The sequence below is a fragment of the Gymnoscopelus braueri genome, assembly GCF_963280865.1.
Source record: "Gymnoscopelus braueri genome assembly, chromosome: 19".
NCBI classification, from domain to species: Eukaryota; Metazoa; Chordata; class Actinopteri; order Myctophiformes; family Myctophidae; genus Gymnoscopelus; species Gymnoscopelus braueri.
In genome coordinates this window covers 20,917,248-20,941,356 of record NC_137621.1, presented here as the reverse complement: position 1 = coordinate 20,941,356, position 24,109 = coordinate 20,917,248, and the positions used below count along the sequence as shown (strand labels likewise).

The following is a 24,109-nucleotide window of genomic DNA, read 5'->3' as shown; positions in this document are numbered from 1 at the left end:
TTGGTCACTAGATACAGTCTAGGATGTTTTCTGGTACATTTTATTTCTCAATTTCATTTGACATTGAATTTGGAAACTTTCTTGCTGTATCACTTTTGTCATTACATTTGTTGTGGCTCTACTTGACTGAGCAAAAATTATAAACTCTATGCAATGTCACCTTTTCCATTTACACATATTTTGCCCCAAATAAAAGAAGATATATTGATCTTCCTTGTGTTTTGAGCAGTTACTGGCCACTGCGTGGCGTTAAAGAATGGGGGTTGTGATGTGTCGATGATCCCTGAAGGACCATGTTGGGCCCAGGCCCAGGGGCCCAAAGGTCTAGGGGCGGCCCCAAATTACAACAGCCCTCATATTTGTTATCAGGATTTATAAAAATGATAAGTATATCAATCAGCTGATCACTCAGTCTATCATATAAATACAAAATAAAGCATGATAATCTATGGGACCAGAACCCTAAAGTCTTTTTCGCAAACCACAGTATTGTACTGCACATGCTTTATGACACTATTTAATATTTTGACAGTACTTGGTTTTTCACTTTATGGGAGGAAACCCATAACTTAGACATCCTTCTCTCAAGATAAACATGAGAGAAGTATGTCTAAGTTAAGAAGCGGTCAATTTTATCACCAACTTCATGTTGAAATTTGCTGTCCAGCAGATCATATCTCACACGAAACAAAAATGGTGCTAAATAGCACTAAAAGTGGTTCTTTGACTCATAATCATAGGGAAAACTTAAGAATCATAAAGGTGCTATATTTATAAAACATAAAAATAAGTTCCTGTTAATTTTACTATTTGAAGATCTGGGGTTTCTTCCTAATATGTAAGGCTAAATCAATTGGAAGTTGATGTTTTTATTTAAAACAAATACCGTAATGGGTTTTGATGTGATGTAATATATCAGGCAGCTTTGCTTATGTACAAAAGGAGTGACTTTTCAAGTTGTTTTACAGTACAGTGAGTCAAGGAGGAGATGATCCCTTTCTAATCTATATCATGACAAGATATAACTACACAACCCTCTACCAAAGTAGATGGATGGATACCTTTATTGATCCCGCTGGAGGACATTAATTAAACAGAATAGTATACATGTTTTATTGCTTGATAATCCCAACCAACACCCATTGATAACTTATTGGGAAATTACTACTAATAGTGTTTTAATAGTGTTTTTTTTTTAACTTTCATAAACTGTCTCATTAAGTTAATTAACAGGACAACCCTGACATACTTCATATTTGATATCATGAAAAGAATCATTCCACATTACTCCATCACAGTGGTTCCCAACATTTTCTGGATCAGGGCCCACTTGAAAGTCTCAAAAGCGTTCGCAGCCCACCCATCGAACCACTTAACACGGCAGTGGTCAGTTGGGTGGGCCAGAGCATGGATTCATTTGATGATTAATCAATCTTTTCTGTTCAGGCTTAGATCAAGTGAACTAATGTAGTATACTTCAAGTTCCTATTCATCTGTATCACGATGAAAACTTTTTTTTAAAGGTTTTAAAGATAAAAATACGATAGCATTGTTGTTTTTACATCCAATGTTTTATATTAATGTTATCAATAACATCGTAATGTTTTGGCAATTATTTGGGGGGTCGCTTGCAATATCCTCACACGATCTTGGGATTCATGTGACAATTAGCATCAAACGGCTGATGTTTACCTCTAAATGGCTTCCAAACATAGTGGAATGAGTCTATTTCTTACAAAGAACTGCATATATCATGAATCATTCAATCAACCCGAATTTGGAATCGCATATTGAGGGGCCTCTATAGAGTGCACTGCTAAAAGTGCTTTCACTTCTGCCCATAGGGGGACCCGAAAAGTTTAACTGTATGTCGTAGAAAAGCTATTTCCCTCCACAGCTCCTTCAGGTCCTGACAACTGCAACACACGACTTACACAGCTCTAGGTAGGTCATCCAGCCTGGCGTAGAAATGCGCTCCGCGGAGCGCCCCTTTCTAGTTGCTACACGTATGTCATTTTGATTGAAGAAATACAATGTCAATCAGTGATTGTAAAATACATCAAAATATATATTGAAATACATTGAGTGTCATCAGCAGTGGTGAATATAAAATAGTGCAGTGTAGCCACTATTTACAGTAACAGTGATACAGCATAGTTGTTGATGATTTAGCAGACTCATGCTGAATGCAGAAGTCAAGATGAAATGAGAAATGTCTTTTCAGCCCTTTTAGATTACATCCCAAGTCATATTGTGCACCCATTATGTAAAATGATATGTACCGCATATATTTGTATGTAAAATTATGTTAAAATCCAAACATAATTTTTTCCTGAAAAACTAAATATGAGGTGTGCATAGGTAAGCTTAGACCAACCAATTTCAACCAAAATCATGGCATCCGCCAATGAATCTCTTCACTGTAATGTTTATGACTTTTCAACATTCGAATCAAATTCCTCCCAACATTACCGTGCTGTATGTCCCGCCTACCTATCCTGTTACACACAGAAATATGTCACAATACGGACATTAAGATACGCTTGAAATGCCGTTTCATCTTAACTTTAAAGTTAAGAGTGACTTTTACTTAGTTGTGCGGTGGTGTCCCGCGTTGTGGGCTTGTAGATCAGTTATTTGTGGTGCGGGACGGGGCACGCAACTAAGTATAAATCAGGCATTTGACTCCGGTAGGTGACATCATTCATTCATACTTTCAGTGTACTTCAGAATAGTTTGACTTTTATCATGTCCTCATGTCCGTGACAATGACAATCTGTCTCTAGTCAGACTGGTTCCGCTGGTTGCCAAGGTGCACGTTCCTTCCCCAGTCTCTGCAGTGCTAACGGTTCCAAGTGTGTTGATGAGGTTCTCCAGCCCCCAGAGGTAGCCGTCCTCCCGGTTGCCCTCTTGCCAAGCGATACCGTGGTTTAACACTTGGCCTTCTGGCAGTACCGTGGTCTTGCCAAAGTCAATGAGCCAGACTTGTGCACGGCCTGTGTGATCATGTATGAAGAGCAGAGAGCTGCCAATGACCTGGGGAGTGAACCAGGGGAATTAATTAAATTAGAACAATTTCTTTAAGACGCCATTTATCTTTCTAGGCGAGTTTATTTATTTCATACACAAAGACATTTCAAAGTGCTTTACAGAAGGCATAAAAAGGCATTTCAAGAGAAATAAAGAATAGAACAGATTTATAAAATAAAAAGAGTTCTTCTCACAATCACTAATAAATGTAATAAATGAGTTAAGAGAATTGTGTTGTTTAATTGTTTGTTGTACTTTTCCTTAAATCCAAACAATGTTTTAATACATCTTGACTTAACTGTGTCAACTTCAACACTATTCATCCCATCCCATCCCAAAACTATAATTGGAAAACCATGGTGTTTGTTAGTGTGTGTGCTAGTGCATTTGTGTTTCCACAGCAGACCAACGGCCAAAAAACGTGGCACAAATATAGCTCATGGGTCTGGTCTTTTAGCTGGCTACTTTTTACCCTATACATTTTCTGTACACTTTGCATAAACAGTCCATTATTGACGCAGATCATGGCCACTAGGGGGCCAGCCCTGATGCATGCGTGTGCCATCTACAGGGAGCACATGCCCACATTCACATCAACAGGGCCGCAGTGAAAAGTGAGCAGCTTCATCTTCCTCTGGTTTCACATCAGCAAGGACCTGTGCTGGTCACATCATGTGGGTACCGTTCTTACGGTGATGAAACAATGGCTAACTGCTTGGTATGGAAGATGCTCTACTCACGACTGCAAGCCAAGGCTCTACAGAGGGCGGTTAAAACAGCACAGCACATCACCAGGACTGAGCTGCCAACCTGGGACCTTTATACCCAGATGGTAACAGAGTGAAGATTGTTCTCAATCACCATCAACAAAGGTCAGGGGCAAGAGAATGAAAGAGTTGGCATCTACCTGCATCATGGCCAGCTCTAGGGGACAGAGAACCAGCTGCATGAATGTTTTTATTGCAGGTGATACAGAGGAAATAACTGACAACATTGTTTACAAGGAACTGCTGTAGTTGACTGAAAGTGATTAATTCACACACGTCTATACACATGTAATTTTAATATCACATTGTACATTCATAACCAATTCTGTAATGACTTCTGCTTTCAGGTAGGAAGGGCCAAACGGCTAAAGGGAGCTTTCTTCTAGTCTACTGAACTGACAGGCACCAACCTCTGTCACCGTTATTCAGTATAGGCAGCAACATATATATTCTATAGTGGTGATTCTCAGCATGGGAAAAATAGACCCTTAAGAGTTTGTGTGGTGTGGGTGATGGCTGATTTAAACAGTCACACCTGGCCTGAGTCCAAACTAATTGGGCTCTGAGCTGGGTAAGGGCAGGTACAGACTGCAGGACCTTTAAGTGGTCGGGGGGTCATCTGATCGTTAAGCATTACACACTGCAGGAGTTTATTTCTTGAAATCGGCTGTCATATATCGTTGTGGTTTTCACACTATAGATTGATCCCCGACCAGGGATTACACACTGTAGGATAGTTCACTAGGATGCTATCTCCAGAGTCAGACCCAAAACATACATTTGTGTTTATTCCAATTCATTTTAATCGACGTATCCCGTGATATGCCCCTCGATCTCCCTCTCTCTCTCTCTCTCTCTCTCTCTCTCTCTCTCTCTCTCTCTCTCTCTCTCTCTCTCTCTCTCTCTCTCTCTCTCTCTCGCACGTCAAGTGCGCAGAAGCAGTCAGTGACAGAGTTGCCATGTCCGCTTATTATAAGCGACTTTGGGATTGTTTTTCTGTAAAGTTGCTTTTTTGGCCTTGTTTCCTAATGTTGTTTGAACCAGTTGTTCTCAAAAATGTTCATGGCAAGGACCCCCAAATTAATATTTGTCCGCAGAGGCGCAGACCTCCCCCTTCTGAAAATATGTTGTGCCATAGACCCCCATACAAGATCTGCGTGGATTTGGAAAATATTTCAATTCCCCCCCCCCCCAAGATTTCTTCTTTAAAAATAGCCTATCTACAACGTGAGCTTGTAGATCGTCTATTTTCAAGTATCCAATGTATTTGTATATAGGCTTCATGCATAGTCGCTTGTTGGGCTTGTTTTCACAAACCTGGTTGCTTATTTCTCTCGCAAAATCTGGCAACACTCACAGACAAACACATACACACACACACACATACATACAGATCGCTCGCTCTCTGTGTCTCTCTCTCTCTCTCTCTCTCTCTCTCTCTCTCTCTCTCTCTCTCTCTCTCTCTCTCTCGCACGTCAAGTGCGCAGAAGCAGTCAGTGACAGAGTTGCCATGTCCGCTTATTATAAGCGACTTTGGGATTGTTTTTCTGTAAAGTTGCTTTTTTGGCCTTGTTTCCTAATGTTGTTTGAACCAGTTGTTCTCAAAAATGTTCATGGCAAGGACCCCCAAATTAATATTTGTCCGCAGAGGCACAGACCTCCCCCTTCTGAAAATATGTTGTGCCATAGACCCCCATACAAGATCTGCGTGGATTTGGAAAATATTTCAATTCCCCCCCCCCCCAAGATTTCTTCTTTAAAAATAGCCTATCTACAACGTGAGCTTGTAGATCGTCTATTTTCAAGTATCCAATGTATTTGTATATAGGCTTCATGCATAGTCGCTTGTTGGGCTTGTTTTCACAAACCTGGTTGCTTATTTCTCTCGCAAAATCTGGCAACACTCACAGACAAACACATACACACACACACATACATACAGATCGCTCGCTCTCTGTGTCTCTCTCTCTCTCTCTCTCTCTCTCTCTCTCTCTCTCTCTCTCTCTCTGTGCAATAGTCTCAAATAAACAGCCCCCTTCGATCACGCTCGCTCACTCTCATTCTGTTTTATAATAATGTTTAACTTAATACAGGACTGGACAGTAATGCGGGGGATCTGTTTGTTGTGGTCAGCCACGGTGGCTGTAATGTGCTCTCATTGGCTGTGGCGCTGATCTCCTCGCTGACCCCTTTCATACTGTATGATTCTGTGAGATGTCTAGTCGGCGACATAGCTGAATATCTAACAGGGTAGTTATCTGAAAACGGTCGGAAAGCCATCGCAGAGCGGATAATCGCGGCTAGATCGTGTCGCAGAGCCTTTCACACACAGCGAGCATTATCTCGCCGATCAAAGGCCGATCTGCGTCAGATTGGGAGGTTTTGTCGGCGAGCGCCAAAAAAGGTCGCCGACAGCATTATCGGACCAAATATCCTGCAGTCTGTACCTGCCTTAAGAGCCTCTGTCATGGCAGCAAATACATCTGCTCTGCCGTGTACCATCTTGCCACTCTCTACAATAAATGCATTTGGAACATCTACCTATGTCCCTGTGTCAGAGGATCCAAGCCAGAAGCCACAGAGGTGGCTGGTGGCATCAACCTGGCTACAGTCTGTAACTCAGAGAGTGTAAAAATGTAGGGTGCATTTGTTGCTTACCTCGTGTCTCTTGAAGAACTCAGACATCTGTAGGGCCCTTTGGATCTCAGCCAGTTTACTCAGGTAGGAGTCCTGTGTGACAAAGTAAAGATGTTAAAACACATGAACCCTATCCTCCCTTTTCTGGGCATGTCATAATAGGCAAACATTCGACAAAAGTAGGTGAACATTCACTATTTGATGTACCACAAAGTATTTAGGGTTTAAAACTCAATAACACTTTTGTAGAGGTTAGTGTAGTTACCGCAATATCGATATTGATGCTCAAAATAGTTCACTAACTTCACTAACTTACATTGCACAGCTCTCAAAGTCACTCTTTTAGTACATAAACAAATGCAAACAAAGACCATTCTGCCAATATACTGTATAACATCACAAAACAAAGTTATGCTTTTTTCAATTTTATCGTATGTATTGTTTAAAGAAAATGTTTAATTTGCATTGAAGTTTGAAAAAAACGATCCGGATCTTCTTCTAATACAAATAATAAAATCAACATGAAGTTCACATTTTTCATAAAAAACAAAGAATGGTACTGAATTTTGTGATGCTATATATTGGCAGATTCTGCTTTGTTTGTGTTCGTTTATGTGCTTAAAGAGTGACTGAGACCTGTTTCACCGTGCGATGTATTGTAAGTCAACATTGTGTTGAACTATTTAGGATTTTTCTAATATCCATGTAGCAACGGAGCAAGATATCTCTCCAATATTTGGAGTTACATCACGGCAAGGTACACACAATCAAAAAACCTCTACCAAAGTGTCATTGCACTGGTGGTAAATCAATGTAAATATTCACAAGACTTATTCCTTTACTGTGTAGGCTTTTTCAAGTTAATTAAACAAACAAAACATTATATAATCTCCTAAACCTTTGCCTATCACACCGAGTTATGCAACCATTCGTACCCACCCATGCAGATACAATTGTAATAGAGCTGCATTTTTTGGGCACCTCCCATCATTAATCAGAAAATCCGATAGGGGAATATTTACTGGAACTGACTAACGTGCGTCAAAGATCTCTAAATAGTTTGCAGTGCACACACAATTCAAACACTGTAACAGTCATTTGACTTTTTGTAAAAACACAGTCAGATGTTTACATAATGGGAGAAGGATTTAATAATGTTAGCACAGTGCAAGTGTTTGTCTAGCGTCATGTACATGTACAGTATACGGATGTGAGAGCCAAAGGAACAGGAGTGTTCGTAGATGGTGTGCGATATGTTGCACCGTTAAATGAGCTTGTGTATATATTTTCAAACTAGTAGACTGAGGACAGCGTGTCTAATTGGGGATGATATTGATTCCCCCAAGTTGATTTTTAGAACAGCTTCATAAGGATAGGGATAGGCATTATTATAGTAAATGTAAGTAGATATGGGATGGGATGATATGATATGATATGGGTCAAGTCAATTGCAAAACCTGTACTGTGAGTGAGTGAGTGAGAGACCGAGCATGTGAGATGTGTGCTATGGCTTGATGTCTGTCACCTACTATAATGTTTATATTCCCTCCAACAAAAACCGTGAACACTTTGGCGACGTCCTCCTTCGACCTGGTCTTTTTAAAGTCTGTTCGACAGGTACCATCACACATCTGGGGGGAGAAAGATAAGATTTAATGAATGGGATGCATGGAATAAATGTGCATGCGCACAGTATATTTTAACCCATTAACACATTGAATGCCAATCGCGTAGATCTACGCGAACCTATTTAAAGCCGCAGCGTGCCAGTCGCGTAGATCTACGCGAACCGCCGATTCCCATGTTAATCGCCCAAGGTGCACTTTCCGATTTTTTTTGATCCATTTCCGTTTCCGGTTTTCGGTCGGAAACGGAATTATTCGGGTTCCGGTTTTTTCGATCGTATCCGCTTCCTGTCTGGGATCCTGTTTAAAACTCGATTTTCTCTGGTTGTTGTTTTTCTCCTCGCTGATCACTGTTTAGCGTGTATCGGCTGTAGCTTCAAGATGGCGGCTCGCATTTGGAAACTGTTTTCGCTGGACGTTTCTCACGGATCCGCTGTGTGTTTAGAACCAAATGAACGCGCACTTTTAACTTATTTAGCGAGGTCTGTGGCGACATGATAAAAACAAAAAAACAACAATAAAACGCTGGCACTGGTGAGTACATTATGAGATTAAACTCTGGCATGGAATGTGTTAAGACCTGAGGCCGATTCTAAAATAAATCTGAAAAATGTATGTTGCTATATCAGTGGTGCTCAAGCTTTTTCATGTCAAGAACCCTCAACATTATATGTATTTGGCCGTGGACCCCGATCTCAGAGACCCCCAGAAGCAAAGATTTGAGTTAAAAATGTTCGCTTTAAAATTATATATTCAAAGATTTGCACAAATTTTCACGATGTTTCAAAAATCTACAAGCTGGAACACAAATGTTGTCACCTACATGAAAATGTATTTTCTGTCTATCAAAGAGCTGGAGAGACAGGGAAACCGCTGTTACTGAACAAACTCTAGTCTATAGCAATGATTATTATCAGAATATAGTGCTTTAACCTTTTAACAAAAAACTTACGTTTTTTTCTGTGATTTTTTTTATTTTATATTTAATGATATGATATACTATATTTAATAAATACCCTCTGTTTTGCCGTTTTCAAAAAAGTTTTTTCACAGAATCAAACGTTTTATGGTCATGATTCACCAGGACCCTGGATGGCTTGATTCGAGGCTTAAATTAATTGATATAAATATTTTTGGAAATGTCAATGGGAAAAATGCATTGAGCTTTTCCTTCAGGCACCACGAAAAACCAGGAAGTGGGCGGGAACTGCGATGCTCTATAGTATACCTTGATCAGTGTTGCCAGATTCTGTGAGAGAAACAAGCAACCAGGTCTAGGAAAACCAGCCCAAAAGAAGCGACTATGGGCCACATGAGCACTTTAACATATACATCAGCTATTTGAAAAAAGCAGATCTACAAGCTCACAACGCGTCGCGATGTGACGCATTGTGAGCTTGTAGATCTGCTTTTTTCAAATAAAATCTTGCGGGGAAATTATAATAAGCAGATCTGGCAACCCTGACCTTGATGCCTTCTATCCTGAAGCCCAGCGTGTGTGTGGAGCTCAGGGTCTCCCTCCACTGCATATAGCGCGGTTTGGTGACGGCCCTCTGCATGTGCTCCTGGGCAGTGGGAGCCTCGCTGTCCACCTCCACCATCTTCTCATACAGGTCCTTCCTCAGCTTGGGCCGCTCGCGCGCACGCACAAGCTCCTCCTCCAGGTATGTCCTGAAATGCCCCGGGATAAATTCAATCCTTCAGCTGGAGAAGCGTAACTATTTATGTTCAACTTCACTTGACTAAGAGGCAGTGGTGGAAAAAGTACACAAATGTTTTACTTAAGTAAAAGTATCAATGCTACAATTTAGAAGTACTCTGTTACAAGTTAAAGTCCGGAATTCAAAATTTACTTGAGTGAAAGTACAAAAGTATTGGTATCAAAATGTACTTAAAGTACCAAAAGTAAAAGTACTAACATGTTTGAAAATAGCAGATCTCGCGATGCGACGCGTTGTGAGCTTGTAGATCGGCTATTTTCAAATATTCTACGTACAAAATAGGGCTAAAGTGGTTAATGTATGTTTCATAATATCATAATTTATATCTGAAAAGTAACTAGTAACTAAAGTTTTCAAATAATTGTAGTGGAGTAAAAGTACAATATTTGCCTCTGAGATGTAGTGGAGTGGAAGTAAAAGTATTGGAAATTGGGAATACTCAAGTAAAGTACAAATACCTCAAAATGGTACTTAATTACAGTACTTAAGTAAATGTACTTAGTTACTTTCCACCACTGCTAAGAGGACATTTCTTTCTCGATTATTTAACGACATGAACCCTCCAGTAGCGTCATAATAGGAGAACATTTTTTTTTATTGATTGATTGAATACTTTATTAGTCAGAAATGTAAACGGCACGTGGTACAGTCACACATTAAGGCTAAAAGGATAACACAAAAAGGTATTGGGGACTTGTTTCCATTGTGATCCTATGTATTCAATTCATCAACATAGCATTAAAGAAATAACACAATACATGTCCATCAACACATATAAAACACTATATGTAAAAGCAGCGGCAGTGAATGGTGCCTCCTTTCTATGGGAATTTGCTTTTACCTCCCCTTGTGGTCTCCTGATAGATGATTTTTCAGGACAGTTTTTAAAGAAACCAGTGATTCACATCTTTTAATGGATGGTGTCGGGGCATATTCCACATTTTGGTGGCAGAGTAGTAGAATGAGAATTTCCCCAAGTTTGTTCTATATTTGGGTGGTACCAGATCGTTGTCGCTGCCTCTAGTATTGTGGCTGTGGGTGTCACTCACTTAGGAGAAGTAGTTAGTCATGTATGAGGGCACTGCCCCTTTGACTATCTTAAATACCAATCTACCCTGAGCCATCCCAGACAAGCAAAGTGGTTTAAATTAGGTGGGTCGTGGGCTTTAGGCCCAGAAGTGTTCTAATCAGTTTGTTTTGGGAGGTCGGAAGCTTAGTTTTTAGTGACATCGAGATGTTGAAGAACCAAGAGGTGCAAGCATAGTCAAAATGGCATTGGATGAGGGCTCCAGCAATAGTCTTGAGAGCACTTTTGTTGACAAAAGAGGAAATTCTGCCCCAAAATCTTCTTTCTTTGATTTACTTTCTTGATCACTTTTGATGCAATTTTTTTTCACCCGTCAGTTTGTTGTCAAGAATACAGCCCAAATAGGTAACCTCTTCTTTGCTTGAGATTACTATATCGTCAACTCTGACCTTGAAATAATTTGCATTTACATTACTAAAGGGACTGTTTGGACCGAAAAATAATGGATTCTGTTTTACCAAGGGTAATGCCAGTTTGATATCGGAAAGCCTGTACGGATTTTGCTGAGTTCAGGACTGAGGGCTTCCTCAACTTACATTTTGTCCTCGCCCGAGACCAGGAGTGCTGAGTCGCCAGCGAACAAGAACAAATTGCAGTTACAGGCTGATTTCATGTCGTTAATGCATAGGAACAGTAACGGCCCTAGTATGCTTCCGTGGGGAACCCCAGTGCACTGGGAGGGACGAGAACATGGTTCCATTGACATCAACCACTTGTTCTCTTCCCTCAAGGTAGGATTTCATCCAGTTAACAGATGTGTTATCAAAACCAATCGCCTTCAGCTTATTCAGTAGAATTGAATGATTGACCGTGTCTAATGCCATTTGGAGGTCCAGCATGACCATGCCGCAGTATTTGCCCGAGTCTACATCACGTTTGATGTAGTCGGTAAAATACAGTAGGCATTTGTCAGTGGAGTGGGATGAACAAAGGATGGAAACAGGGCGGTAGTTGCCAGCTTCTAATTTGTTTCCTTTTTTATACAGAGGGATTACTCTCGCCAGCTTGAATTCTTGTGGGACGTGACACTGACTGATGGATACATTTGTAATGTGGGCTACCATGGAAGCAATAGAGACGGCTGCGTCTCTGAGGAATCTGGTGGGGATGTTGTTTTTACAGATTTAAATGAGAACTTGTCTTTTTGAACCCCTACATTTTCATAGTGAGCGTGGATATGTTCTATACCACCATAGAGCTGAATGCGAGGGAAGTTTGTCAACCAACAGCAATGGTAGTGAAAACACTTTTTAAACAGTTTACTACAATCAATTTGTCAGTAATGAGAGAGCCACTTGAAATAATGCTGAAGTTTGTAGTTTTAGTTTACAGTTTGTTGTTGAAAACAGCGAAAACAGGCAAACGTTTGGAGAAAATAGCTGTTGAAGTGTGAAGTGTGAAGTGTGTCACTCAGCAAAAAGAACGTATTTTCAACAAAAAAAAGTGTTGACACGCGGACACTGTGTAAGTGTTAAGTATTTGTGAAACAGCGGTTAAGTGCATATGTAAATTTCAGTTTCGCTAAGTGAGCGAAACTTCCTCTGTGTTGAAGACGGAAGCTGAGAGGAGACTCCAGCACACGTAGTCTGAAAGCCTGGGTGCACGTTAGTGCACGTAACAGTGTGTGACTTTGTGGTTGTTCGTGAGTGTTTGTGTCAAAGGGAAGTCTCCAGGGACACCCTGTGTCATACCCCATTTTGTGTGTGTGTGTGTGTGTGTGTGTGTGTGTGTGTGTGTGTGTGTGTGTGTGTGTGTGTGTGTGTGTGTGTGTGTGTGTGTGTGTGTGTGTGTGTGTGTGTGTGTGTGTGAAATCAATTGTGTTGTTCACATGCATGTACACATGCAGTGCACACACACATAGGTGCATACATAAGTGCACACATACAGGCACATGCAGACATGCACAATGCTGAGACATTTCCGTTTGACGCACACAAACACTGCGAATACTTTGTCTGAGAAAGAACGTATAGTACATACTGTACAGTACGTAGACATGAGTAGATCATGCTGGTGTGTGTGTGTGTGTGTGTGTGTGTGTGTGTGTGTGTGTGTGTGTGTGTGTGTGTGTGTGTGTGTGTGTGTGTGTGTGTGTGTGTGTGTGTGTGTGTGTGTGTGTGTGTAAAACGGAAATATATGTCTCAGTATTGTGCAAGTCGGTATTTGTGTGTATGTGTGCACTCGTAGGTATCTTGGTACGTGTGTGTGTGTGTGTGTGTGTGTGTGTGTGTGTGTGTGTGTGTGTGTGTGTGTGTGTGTGTGTGTGTGTGTGTGCGCGCGCGTGTGAGAACGACACAATGAGTTTCCCCGCCTGCTGTGGCAGGAAGCCCAGACGTTCCAGCCTGCAGTAACAACAGGTGCTCACTTCAGCGGAGTACACACACAGCTCTTCAACTCTAGACCTGTCTAGTTCAATAGTGCATTTGCCTCAAGCAGTCAAGCACATTCAATTGAAGATTCACACAAAATGCGTGTCATGTCAAGACGCTAAACATGCTCATTGTCGCTGTCAGGCAGAGAAACCTTGTATCTTCATATTTCACATTTTTGTTTTGTTTTTTTCCTTCCATAAATGAATGCCCTATTTTATAATTTGTTGTATGACAGTGTCACGCAAAATTACATCTCCTATCTTTGCTATTTTCAAAGATGTTTGCCTATAATGACATGCCCAAAATAGGTATGCCAGGTTGAAAGTGGTTAAGCCTGTCTGGGTTTTTATACTTTACTTTATTTGTTTAATTAGACGGCATATTAATGAACAATATGATGTAATGCAAATACACGGCTTTAGCAGTGTATTTAAGAGCAGTGTCAGAGCTTGTGACTAAATAACTACATTGGATCTATTGGAACCCGGTTTTGGACATACAAGGTTTCCAGATTTTTTTTTACCAGGATCTAAAAGTTACTACAAAAATGCTGATTCATTATTTAAAAAAAGTTGTTTAAAATGGAATGCAAAAAATAAAAAGCCTTCACAGAGCACTGAAATTTACAAAGACAGTGAGTCACAGCTTTCCTAATGCTTTGCTTTCATGTAAACAAGTGTCATACACTGAGCACAGTGGCTCCACAATATGAATCCATGTCAGTCATAAATTCTGTTACCTAATGTTGATGTGGTTTAGGAAGGGTTCAAACTTGCCAGAGCATTCTGTCTGGAATTGCCTCTCCCTAAAATAATAAATCTCTCCCAATAATACAAATAAATAGCTGTCCATAAATCAGACAAACCATACCACAGCTTTCCAAACTGAGTTTATTAGATTTACTGTAGGAATTTATGATTGTTGGATAAAGCCTACCGTAGTGGGGCTGGGCGATTTGACTTAAAATCAATTATTTCTATTATATCTACAAGCTCACAACGCATCGCGATGCAACATGTTGTGAGCTTATAGATCGGCTATTTTCAATATGCTTGTACAACAAAGTGTAATACTGGTTTACATTGTTAAAGGTAGGGTAAGTGATTTGCTTTGGTTAAAATAAGTGTTAAATAGCTATATATTCTGATAGTACTCATTACTATAGTGTTTGTTCAGTAAAAGGAGTCTCCACGTCTCTCCAGCTCTTTATTAAACAGAAAATGCATTTTCGTTTCAGTTTCAGTTTCATTTCCAATTTTATCCAACCAGGATAGAGAACTCAATCAGGATATAGATTAAACAAGTGAAATTGGAAGTGATGACACTAAGAAATGAGCAGACAAAATTGGAACAGGAACACAAAATTAAGCTTAAAAATTGGTACTTTCTCCTGATTGGCTGAGATTTTGACACCTACCGGAAAACGTATTTTCTGTTTATTAAAGAGCTGGAGAGACAGGGAGACTCCTGTTACTGAAAAAACACTCTATAGCAATGATTACTATCAGAATATAGTATTTTAACCTTTTAACAAAATACTTTTTGTTTTAACCAAAAAATATACCTTTAATCAGACTAATCGTTTTAGTCGATTAGAAAAAATGTGTTACAACCTTTTCGTGTCGATTCATCGATGTCTAAGAAAAAGAAAAGAACCCCCCCCCCCAAAAAAAACAAACAACTGCTCTCAATTCATTGATTAACCTACACGAGCAATATTAAGTCGGTTAAAGGTAAATGTCGATTTTGATATATTTTCAGTGAATTGCTATTGCTATAACGTAAGTTCCTCCAGTTAGTGTAATTCTTACCTCACTCCCATCTTACAGTCCATGACATTGGGATGGTCAAAGTTCACCAGTAGGTCAGTCATGTGAATGAACGCCTCTCCGTCTCTTTCCACAACGCCAAGGTAGCCTGGCACGAACGGAAGTAGTGCATCACCCCTCAATCTCTCAAAACACTGCTTTTCGTTTTCACAGAACCTTTTTAAAATGTTGCCTTCGTCTGCTGCCTTGAAATTTCCTGGAGGAAAGACAGAGAAATACAGAGAATTTCAAACATGCAAACCTGGAAAAAGTACAGTATGAAATTAGATTTGATTCTACCTTAAAAACAATCATGTATGAAATTATTTTGAGAAATGTTAGGCAAAGACATTTTTAAATTGTTGTAAATGTTTTGGATTTTTTTTTTAAACAGGAAATGTAAAAAACTAAAATTGGACATTTACTTGCGACCCATAAAATTGGGTTGTATATCAGTGTTGGGGAAACACTGATATACAACACCCAATTCATTGTGTTAACAGGTTCATACCTTTATGGCCGGCTAGTTGGACCCAGTTCAGTCTTCTCCTCTGAGAGGCTACAGAGGGCCAATGGACAATGGTCTTTAGTTTCCACCAGGGTTTGCTCTGCTGATCGTATGACAGTAACACAGAGTAGAATAGTCAAATACAAAGTAAAATCCTTCAATACATTTTGCTGCTTTAACCACTTTAACCACTCTCTAGACCTAGTAAACTGGACCTGTTAGCCAAAAATAGCTGATATACAAGCTCAGCTCATATTTTGGCTAATGTTCCCTAGCAGAATATGGATGTTTGGGTTCAAGTGGTTAACTGATGAAATTATGTAAACCCTCCAGATGAAGAGCAGATGTAAATCTCTGCTCAGGACAATAATATGGTTTGATCTCTGTTCTGTCTCACTTAAAGTCATTAAAAAAAAACTTAACAGCTCATATAAGCATTTCCAACTGTAATATAAATACATGCCTTGACAATCCATTCTATCAAGGCAGTAATTCAGGTCGTTTCTAAAGAACTTCATATGAACACTCTAAGTACTGACTTTGATGCAGTCGCCAGCCTCAAGCTAATTTTCCAGATCACAGATCAACATCAAGATAAGAAGACACACTCAGATACCCTAGCCTTAGGGAGAATTCTTATTTTTATGTGTAAATGAAATGGTACTTTGGCACAGAGCACATGCTCTACATTGCTGACGGAATGTGAACCTCACACAGTTCATGATCTTTGCTTGGATCACCTTGACCATAATACTTAGTTTTATGGGTTAAACAGGTTGTGTACACTTGCTGCTGTTGCCACTATGACTCCAAATCATTCAATGATATGTTCCTTTATTGCTTTTATGATTCCTGTCCCCTTTTCCCTCTCTCCATCTCCCTCTGTCTGTCTCTCTCTCTCTCTCTCCCCTCTCTCTCTCTCTCTCTCACACACACACACGCGCGCACACACACACACACACACACACACACACACACACACACACACACACACACACACACACACACACACACACACACACACACACACACACACACACACACACACACACATACACACACTTTCAAAAATGATGTTGACTGATGATGATTGCTTCACACTAAGTGGGAGATGATACTGAATAAGTAAGTAGCCTTGGGAGCTAACGGTTCCCGAGCCATATGGCCCATAGGACAGGAGCCTATCTCCTGTTTCATTAGGATGAGGCAGCTTGATGTACAAGTACACCCGCTGGATATGACGCTAGTATGTCGCAGGGCCTTCCCCCAAGTCAAACCCTTAATGTTGAATGCCAAGCAGGGAGGCATATAGGGTACCATTTGATATGACGCTGCCGGGGATTGAACCGCAACTTCCCAGTCTCAGGGTGGACACTCTAACCACAAGGCTACTGAGCTGGTGATGATGTTTAATGCATTCCTTTAATTCCCAGCCAAAAAACAAACGGACTACATCTCTGCAGAAAACAACTTTCACCTTTAGGGCGCGCTCCCACCAAAACATGGTCGGCTAGCGTTAAACGCAGGTTGTGCGCGGCCACAGTTTTTTGCAGCCAGCGGATTCTAAAAAACGGGAGTGACGCGCCTGTCACTCACTTTCAGGACCATCCCCGTAGCCCGCTCCGCCTTCTGCCTTGAGCACCATGGTGCTTCCTGAGTCTTGGGACGGTCCGCCTTTGACTCACCCGATTGGACAGAGGGGGAAAATCAGCTCCTGCCTCCAGCAGTTATATGTCGTGTAGAGCAGATAAACGCAAGGTCTGCGCGACAGGCGGAAAGATCCGCTCTTGCGTGAATCCACACATTTACATTGACAAAGCATTGGCAGATTCTGCCCCAGAGGTAAAATAAAAGTGCGGTGGGAGCGCGCCCTTAAGACCATTATTATTCTTTAATAGAAATTCCATTCACTGGCCTGGACTGCCTAGTGGACCTCCCGTCTCTCTCTACCCATTTCCTGTCTGTATACTGTATACTATCAATAAAGGCTGAAGAAGCCAAATAAATATCTTTAAAAACAAACAAAAATTCAGTGTCTTTGTTATATGACAATAATAATAATGAAAAGGGTTAGTTAAGGAGAACTGGTCCGTCCTTGAACACTATTCCTGTTCTGAGAGGTTCTGGGGCCTCAGAGAGGCAATGACAAATGCTGGAAGGTCATTTTATTCTGCACATGTTGTGATTGAAACAGGAAGTAAAATGTGGGTCTCTGGTCTTAGTCAGAGAACACTCAGCACAGTGTTTGATATACTGCTTGACTGTTCACGGGCTGAACAAATAACAGAACTCAGCAGAAGCCAGTTCTCTCCGAAATGTCAGGCGATATGCTCCACTTACTGCTATCGTGGTCAGGCCTGCGATGTTTACCCACAATATCTAGGTGTGTAGGTGGTGTTACATTTCCATAAAGGCTGTCGTGTAACCATTAACTCTATTAACTCAGGTAGACAAAAAATGTAATTACTCATCAATATTTTCATTACATTATCGATGAGTATCGGTATTGTGCATATAGTATAATGCATCTCCCTCAGATTATAATCTATCCCACAGATGGGTGTCTTATGTACAGACAAAATGGTATGGAATATCTAAAAAGGTTCTATGTAAGCATAATATCCATGCAGCTCCCTGACACTGGCACGTGTCAGTTATTCATATTTCATAGCCAGGTTATTCTCTCTGTCAGGGCCAAGGTTATTATAGTCTTGCATTTTTCATCATTTTTGACTTTTGATTTCCTTTTGACTTTTGGTTTTCAATTTAAGTTTAGTTGTTATTAGTTTCTAATTAGTCAGGGGAGAGATTCAACAAGGTCAGAAAAATAGCTAAAATTGCAGATCTACAAGCTCACAACGCGTCACATGCTATTTTTCCTTTTTTTTTTTAAACAAAGATAACTTTTCTATATGATTTTCGTTAGTTTTGTAAACACTCAAAACTTTTATTTTTTATTTCAGTTAATGACTATGGGCCAAAAGCTTGCGTATTCTTCATGCAAAATCAATTACAATAGTGCCAACCTCAAATTAAATATTTATGTGCCCAACATTTGTCAAACACAAAACTATGACAAACGATCTATTGCTTGTATGCATATTATAGACACAAATTTTTTATTATTTTCAGTTGACACATTTAGAGCTGAATTCCCTCGGCGTGTTTTCCGTTAGTGCAAGTGTAGCCAGTTTCGCCTATTGTGCTTTCATGCCAACTCCAATGTTGCACTATTAATTTATAATATTGACCACATCACATGAACGCAGTCTTACCATCTGATGAGGATACAGTATGGATGAAATCTAGCTGTGTCCATTACTCCATTTCCAATTCCGATGTAGGACAGCGGAGGGTTTCGTCCAAAGGACATATTCCCTCAGTAATCAATAAAGCTCTGATAAAGAATTATCTGATATTGGCGGATTCCAGCATCATCGTTTTACCTCGGCAAAGGTGAGTGAGCAATTGTTCAGTAGAAAGGGCTTATGTAATATCCATTCCAAATTTACAATTAAACTTTGTAAACTAACTTCTTATTCTCATTACACGTGAGAGTAGGCTATTATTTACTTTATATTCCATCCTGATTGGCTAAGATTGGCATCTAGAGTTTGCAGGAGTGGCTTGTTTTGAACAAAATGCCTCAAATCATGAAAGCAGCGTCTGACTGCAGTGAAATGCAGAGGAAGAAATGCCACCCTTTTCACATTGGCCTATTATAGCGCCACCAGGAGGCATTTTTTAAAATATATTAGTCCTACACATTTTGTCCAAATACCACGCATATCGGTACACATTATCTCTATTCTCTATAGTAATGAATGAGTCTGAAATCCGAACATTGCTGGCCCACAATAACCTACCTGACCTGACGGAGAACTGTGCTCCGAGGAGCACTTTTTCTAGTTTACACACTATTTACGAACAGCAAAGGGAATGAGGCCCAATCCAATTCTTCGTTTTATTAAATTAACAGACAATGACGGTTGAAGGCAATTATATGTAAATCGTGTTTCTTTCTTTCTTGGTTGGTATGTTTACTTTGCATTGCACATGTAAACTGTTTTCTCGTACATTACCTTACGTCTTGTCTATTGTGTTAGGGTGTGTTCACACAAGGTGCTGCCTAGAGCAGGAATTTTGACTCACACCAAACACTCAGAATTTTACAGTTTATAAGACAGATAGATAGATAGGTAGGTAGGTAGGTTAGGTAGGTAGGTAGGTAGGTAGGTAGGTAGGTAGGTAGGTAGGTAGGTAGGTAGGTAGGTAGGTAGGTAGGTAGGTAGGTAGGTAGGTAGGTAGGTAGGTAGGTAGGTAGGTAGGTAGGTAGGTAGGTAGGTAGGTACTGTAGATAGATAGATAGATAGATAGATAGATAGATAGATAGATAGATAGATAGATAGATAGATAGATAGATAGATAGATAGATAGATAAGATAGATTATATTATTGTATTGCCTGCTGAAGTGTGAATCACCAGTCAAGTGTTACAACACAAACACTTGACTTCCTGAAGTAGCTATTAGTGAAATGTCAAAGGTTTGACTCAAATTAGCTATTGACCACACAAGCACGTTATCACGCAATGAAATACATGCCTGTGTTTGTGCGTGCGTGCATGTGTGTGTGTGGGTGTGTGTGGGTGTGGGTAGATGGGTGGGGTGAACTTTCCATTAAAATGTCATACCACCACTGTATTTGTATAGTATTTAACACGCTGTAATTCCAAAAGACCAAAATTGTGTCATAGGCCATTCACATTGACCCTGAGTTGCCTAGAGACTCACAATCAGTGAACAGTGAAACCTAGGGGAGGGGGAGGGGGGAGAGAGAGAAAGAGAGACTTCACAGACTTCCAGGCAATGTGTATTGAGTCTGTTTAAAGGAACCTGACAACTACAGACCTTTTACGGAGAAGGCGAAGAGAAACAGCAAGATCATGAAAACAAACGCACCCAATGAATATCTGCAATTTTGCATGACTTAATTCTGGCTGCAGGGAAGACAAAGAGCAGATAATGTTAACAAGAGGGCAGGGTACCAAGCCAGCTCAATATTTGCTCCTTTGCTCCAAATACATAAAGGTTTGAGCTATTCTATTTGATAGCCAAGAAGAAGGCAATAGGTCAGGAGAACATTCAGATATGCGTAAAACAATATAAACTCAGTAAAGACTCCGAAAATACTGAGAACAAGAAAGGGAGTGAGGACTGAGGAGGGGGGTAAATTGAGGAGAGGAGAGATAGAATCTGCCAGCTTTTTTTCCCACTATTCTGTTCTGTTCTTTTCCATTCCATTTAATTAGATACAAATTTGTTCTTTGCCTAGACTAGGCAAAGAACAGTTTAAGCGCAACTGAAGCACCTCATTGTGTAATAATGTGTTATATGAATGAAATAGACTTATTTAGAATGAGAGCTTTATCGGGTAAGAAAGTCAAACCGTTTTCTACCCTCAGAATGAAGGGCTAGCCTTCCCCTGCCTCATTATGTGTACTGAAGGAGGGGACAGATACTTAAAGGTCAAGGCTTCCAAACTGGAAAGAAAATAAAAGAAAGATCCAACAATTCTGTTGTATTTTGTTACTCGGCTGATACCGACAATAAGCCTCTCCCGACCTACTTATTGTCCTGACAGCCCTATAGTTCTCTCTCCCATGGCTAACCTTAATGACAGAAACTACAGCAACAGAAAGGTTGAGGCTGATAATTTTTTTTGTAACATACTGTACATTTTATACATATATAGAATATATAAAAGTGTATATCAATAGTTTAAACCACTATAGTTTAGCCTGAATTAACAGACCACAAACATCTGTTTTCTTGACTGTGACAGTCAAGAAAACCGTAATCTTGTGTAAATAATATTTCCTTCTTGGTTGGTTTTCTCGTTTACTGTGTTACCAAAAGAAAACTGCATTATATGATCTACAATAAACAATGGATAGTTACAGTGTTTTCTGTTGTATGTCTTGTACACCACAGTTCAGACAACTCCCAGGTGACATTAGAATGACATGAGAGGTTTTGATCTCCCATCAAATATAAGGAGAGTTAATGTGATTTCAGTGTGGACAATCAGATTTTCTCCAGATTAGTCTTTCCTCTGTGGCAGAGCGCTTCAAGCTTGTCTGATCATCAAGAGGAAATGACCTTTAAGAAGTATTCAATCTCACATGATCTCAATAAGACAATAACAATATTACTCTATTCCTGTAGCCTATATGTGAAAAGTTGTATTTTTCAGAATGTTCAGACTTGCTACAGATCAGATACAAGCAGCTATAGGCTACTGCTGAAACCTAATTTATCAGTCTACCATACTAAATATAAAGTTTGTTTTCAATAGAGAGTGATCACTCATGATGACTGCAGTCAAGTGCATGGTCTATTTGTATTTTCAATGAAAAATAAACCATAGCAAATAATTGTTTGCGTGGAAGGGGATTATTTATTCAAGAGGGTTTTGATGAATAGTATAATAATATAAGTCCGATGTCTCTCTGGACCTCATTTAGCCTTTGGACTGAGGAAGTTATATAATGAGTGAAATTAGTGTTATCTCACTCTGTGTTGTTTTGAAAACATTATGGCTTAAAAGGGTCATGGAAACCACAATGAATTCCACTGGAATCCTGCAATCATAATACTGTAACTATTGTGATTTGGGCTTAAATATAGCCAATATTTCGTAGGTGTCGTTTTTGTTTCCTTTCTTTCATAGTATTGCTGTTGCTGTTGTTGTTGTACTCACTTCACCACTGACCACCAGATGTTCTAACACGATGATGCCTTTGCTTTTGCTCTCGTTGTCACTGAGCAGGTCATCCTCGGACTGATCCCCTATGGAGGACCCCGTGGAGGAGATGGAGGAGTTGGACAGTTTCCTCCGCAGGGGGCCGTCCACCATGTCCTCCAGGTCCTCCTGCTGCATCTCCCGCGAACAGCCGCCTCCCTCCGGGGTAATGGTGACCTGCGGTACCTGACCAGTGGTGTAAAGTAACTAAGTACATTTACTCAAGTACTGTACTTAAGTACAATTTTGAGGTATTTTTTACTTTACTGGAGTATTTCCAGTTTTCAGTACTTTTTCTTCTACTCCACTACATCTCAGAGGCAAATATTGTACTTTTACTTTTACTCATCTACAATTATTTGAAAACTTTAGTTACTGGTTCAACTTTAGTTGCAAGTAGATTTTGATTATTATTACAAAACATACATTAACCACTTCAAACCTATATACATTATGGCCATTTGAAAATAGACGATCTACAAGCTCACAATGCGTGGCATGACTGGCATCGCAATGCATTGTGAGCTTATAGATTTGCAAATTTCAAAATATTTGTATACATTTTATACATTTGAAGACATGTGAAATGGGACATTCTGCAGAATGAGTAGGCTACTTTTACTTTTGTACCTCAAGTTAAGTATATTTTGACACCACTTTTGTACTTTTACTCCAAGTACATTTTGAATTCCGGACTTTCACTTGTAAACAGAGTATTTGCACATGGCAGTATTGATACTTTTACTTTAAAGTTAAAACAAAATGTGAGTACTTTGTCCACCACTGACTGTACCTGACGCACCTCCATCACGACCGCGGCGGCCGCTGTGCCGCCGACGACGAGCGCTCCCCCGCCGCCGGTTGAGTGTGCAGAGTGCAGCGCGGCGGACGACGACACTTGTCCCGTCTTCTGTGCGAGCTGCTCATCGCAATTCTCGGCGCCGGGCGACTTGATCCGCCGCCGATCAAGAAGTTCGTTGATCCCTGCCCTTTCAGAGAGCCCGACCTCCTTGGAGGTCTTTCTCCTGATCTCCTTTGGCATTTGTTTTTTTTTCGGGACAGGAGGAGCAGTTACGCACGAGAGACCGTGCGTGTGAGTGAGGAGCCCAGTTCGCTTGATCTGTTCTGTTCAAATCTGTTCATTTCACTCCAAAGTTTGAACACACTGGTGTGTTTTTGAACACTGATATGGTGGACGCGCTGCTGCTATGATAGACCTCCATCGTCCTCTCTTGTTCTGTGCGCACTCCGGTGGGTTTGGTGGGTTTGGGGAACCCCTCTCTCCTCTCCTCTGTCTCGTCTTATTGCTTTTTGTGTTGACGCGGTTCACCATCGGCGGCATCGCCTAGCCTACTCGCGCACAAACGCACGCACGCACACACGCACGCACACGTGTGCAGAGTTGCCAGGTTTTGCGTGAGAAATAAGCAACCGGGTCTAGGAAAACAAGTCCAAAAGAAGCGATAGGCACAGACAGGCCACATGAGCACTTTAAACCTAGAAGATGCATTGGCTATCTCTGAAAATAGCTGATCAACAAACTTGTAGATCGGCTATTTTTAAAAGGATCTTGGGGGAAAAAAGTGAAATATTTCAACACGTATGGGGGTCCCTGGCACAATTTAGGAGGCAAGCCCAAATAAGCAAGCTAGGCCTACACTTTAGAAACAATCCCAAAAAAACGCAAACTGCAACTACCAATATTTACAAGCAACTTTACAGAAGAAAGCCCAAAGTTTCTTATAATAAG

General features: G+C 40.4%; 1 protein-coding gene across 4 annotated transcripts; it reads right to left on the bottom strand.

The window, feature by feature from the left end:
- Positions 1-1,099: 1,099 nt before the first annotated feature.
- On the bottom strand, positions 1,100-23,702 carry itpka (inositol-trisphosphate 3-kinase A). Of its 4 annotated transcripts, none has more exons than XM_080414696.1 (8): positions 23,153-23,702; positions 22,318-22,545; positions 15,559-15,658; positions 15,051-15,264; positions 9,526-9,730; positions 7,964-8,065; positions 6,456-6,527; positions 1,100-3,036 (listed from the first exon to the last, which is right to left on the bottom strand). In XM_080414696.1, the coding sequence occupies exons 1-8, from the start codon at positions 23,399-23,401 to the stop codon at positions 2,755-2,757; spliced, it is 1,452 nt and encodes a 483-aa protein (XP_080270822.1). In that variant the 5' UTR covers positions 23,402-23,702; the 3' UTR covers positions 1,100-2,754. The 4 variants fall into 4 exon arrangements, with proteins under 4 accessions (XP_080270822.1, XP_080270820.1, XP_080270821.1 ...); XM_080414694.1 differs by having other exon boundaries at positions 22,318-22,566; positions 23,162-23,702; XM_080414695.1 differs by having other exon boundaries at positions 15,559-15,655; positions 22,318-22,566; positions 23,162-23,702.
- Positions 23,703-24,109: the final 407 nt, after the last annotated feature.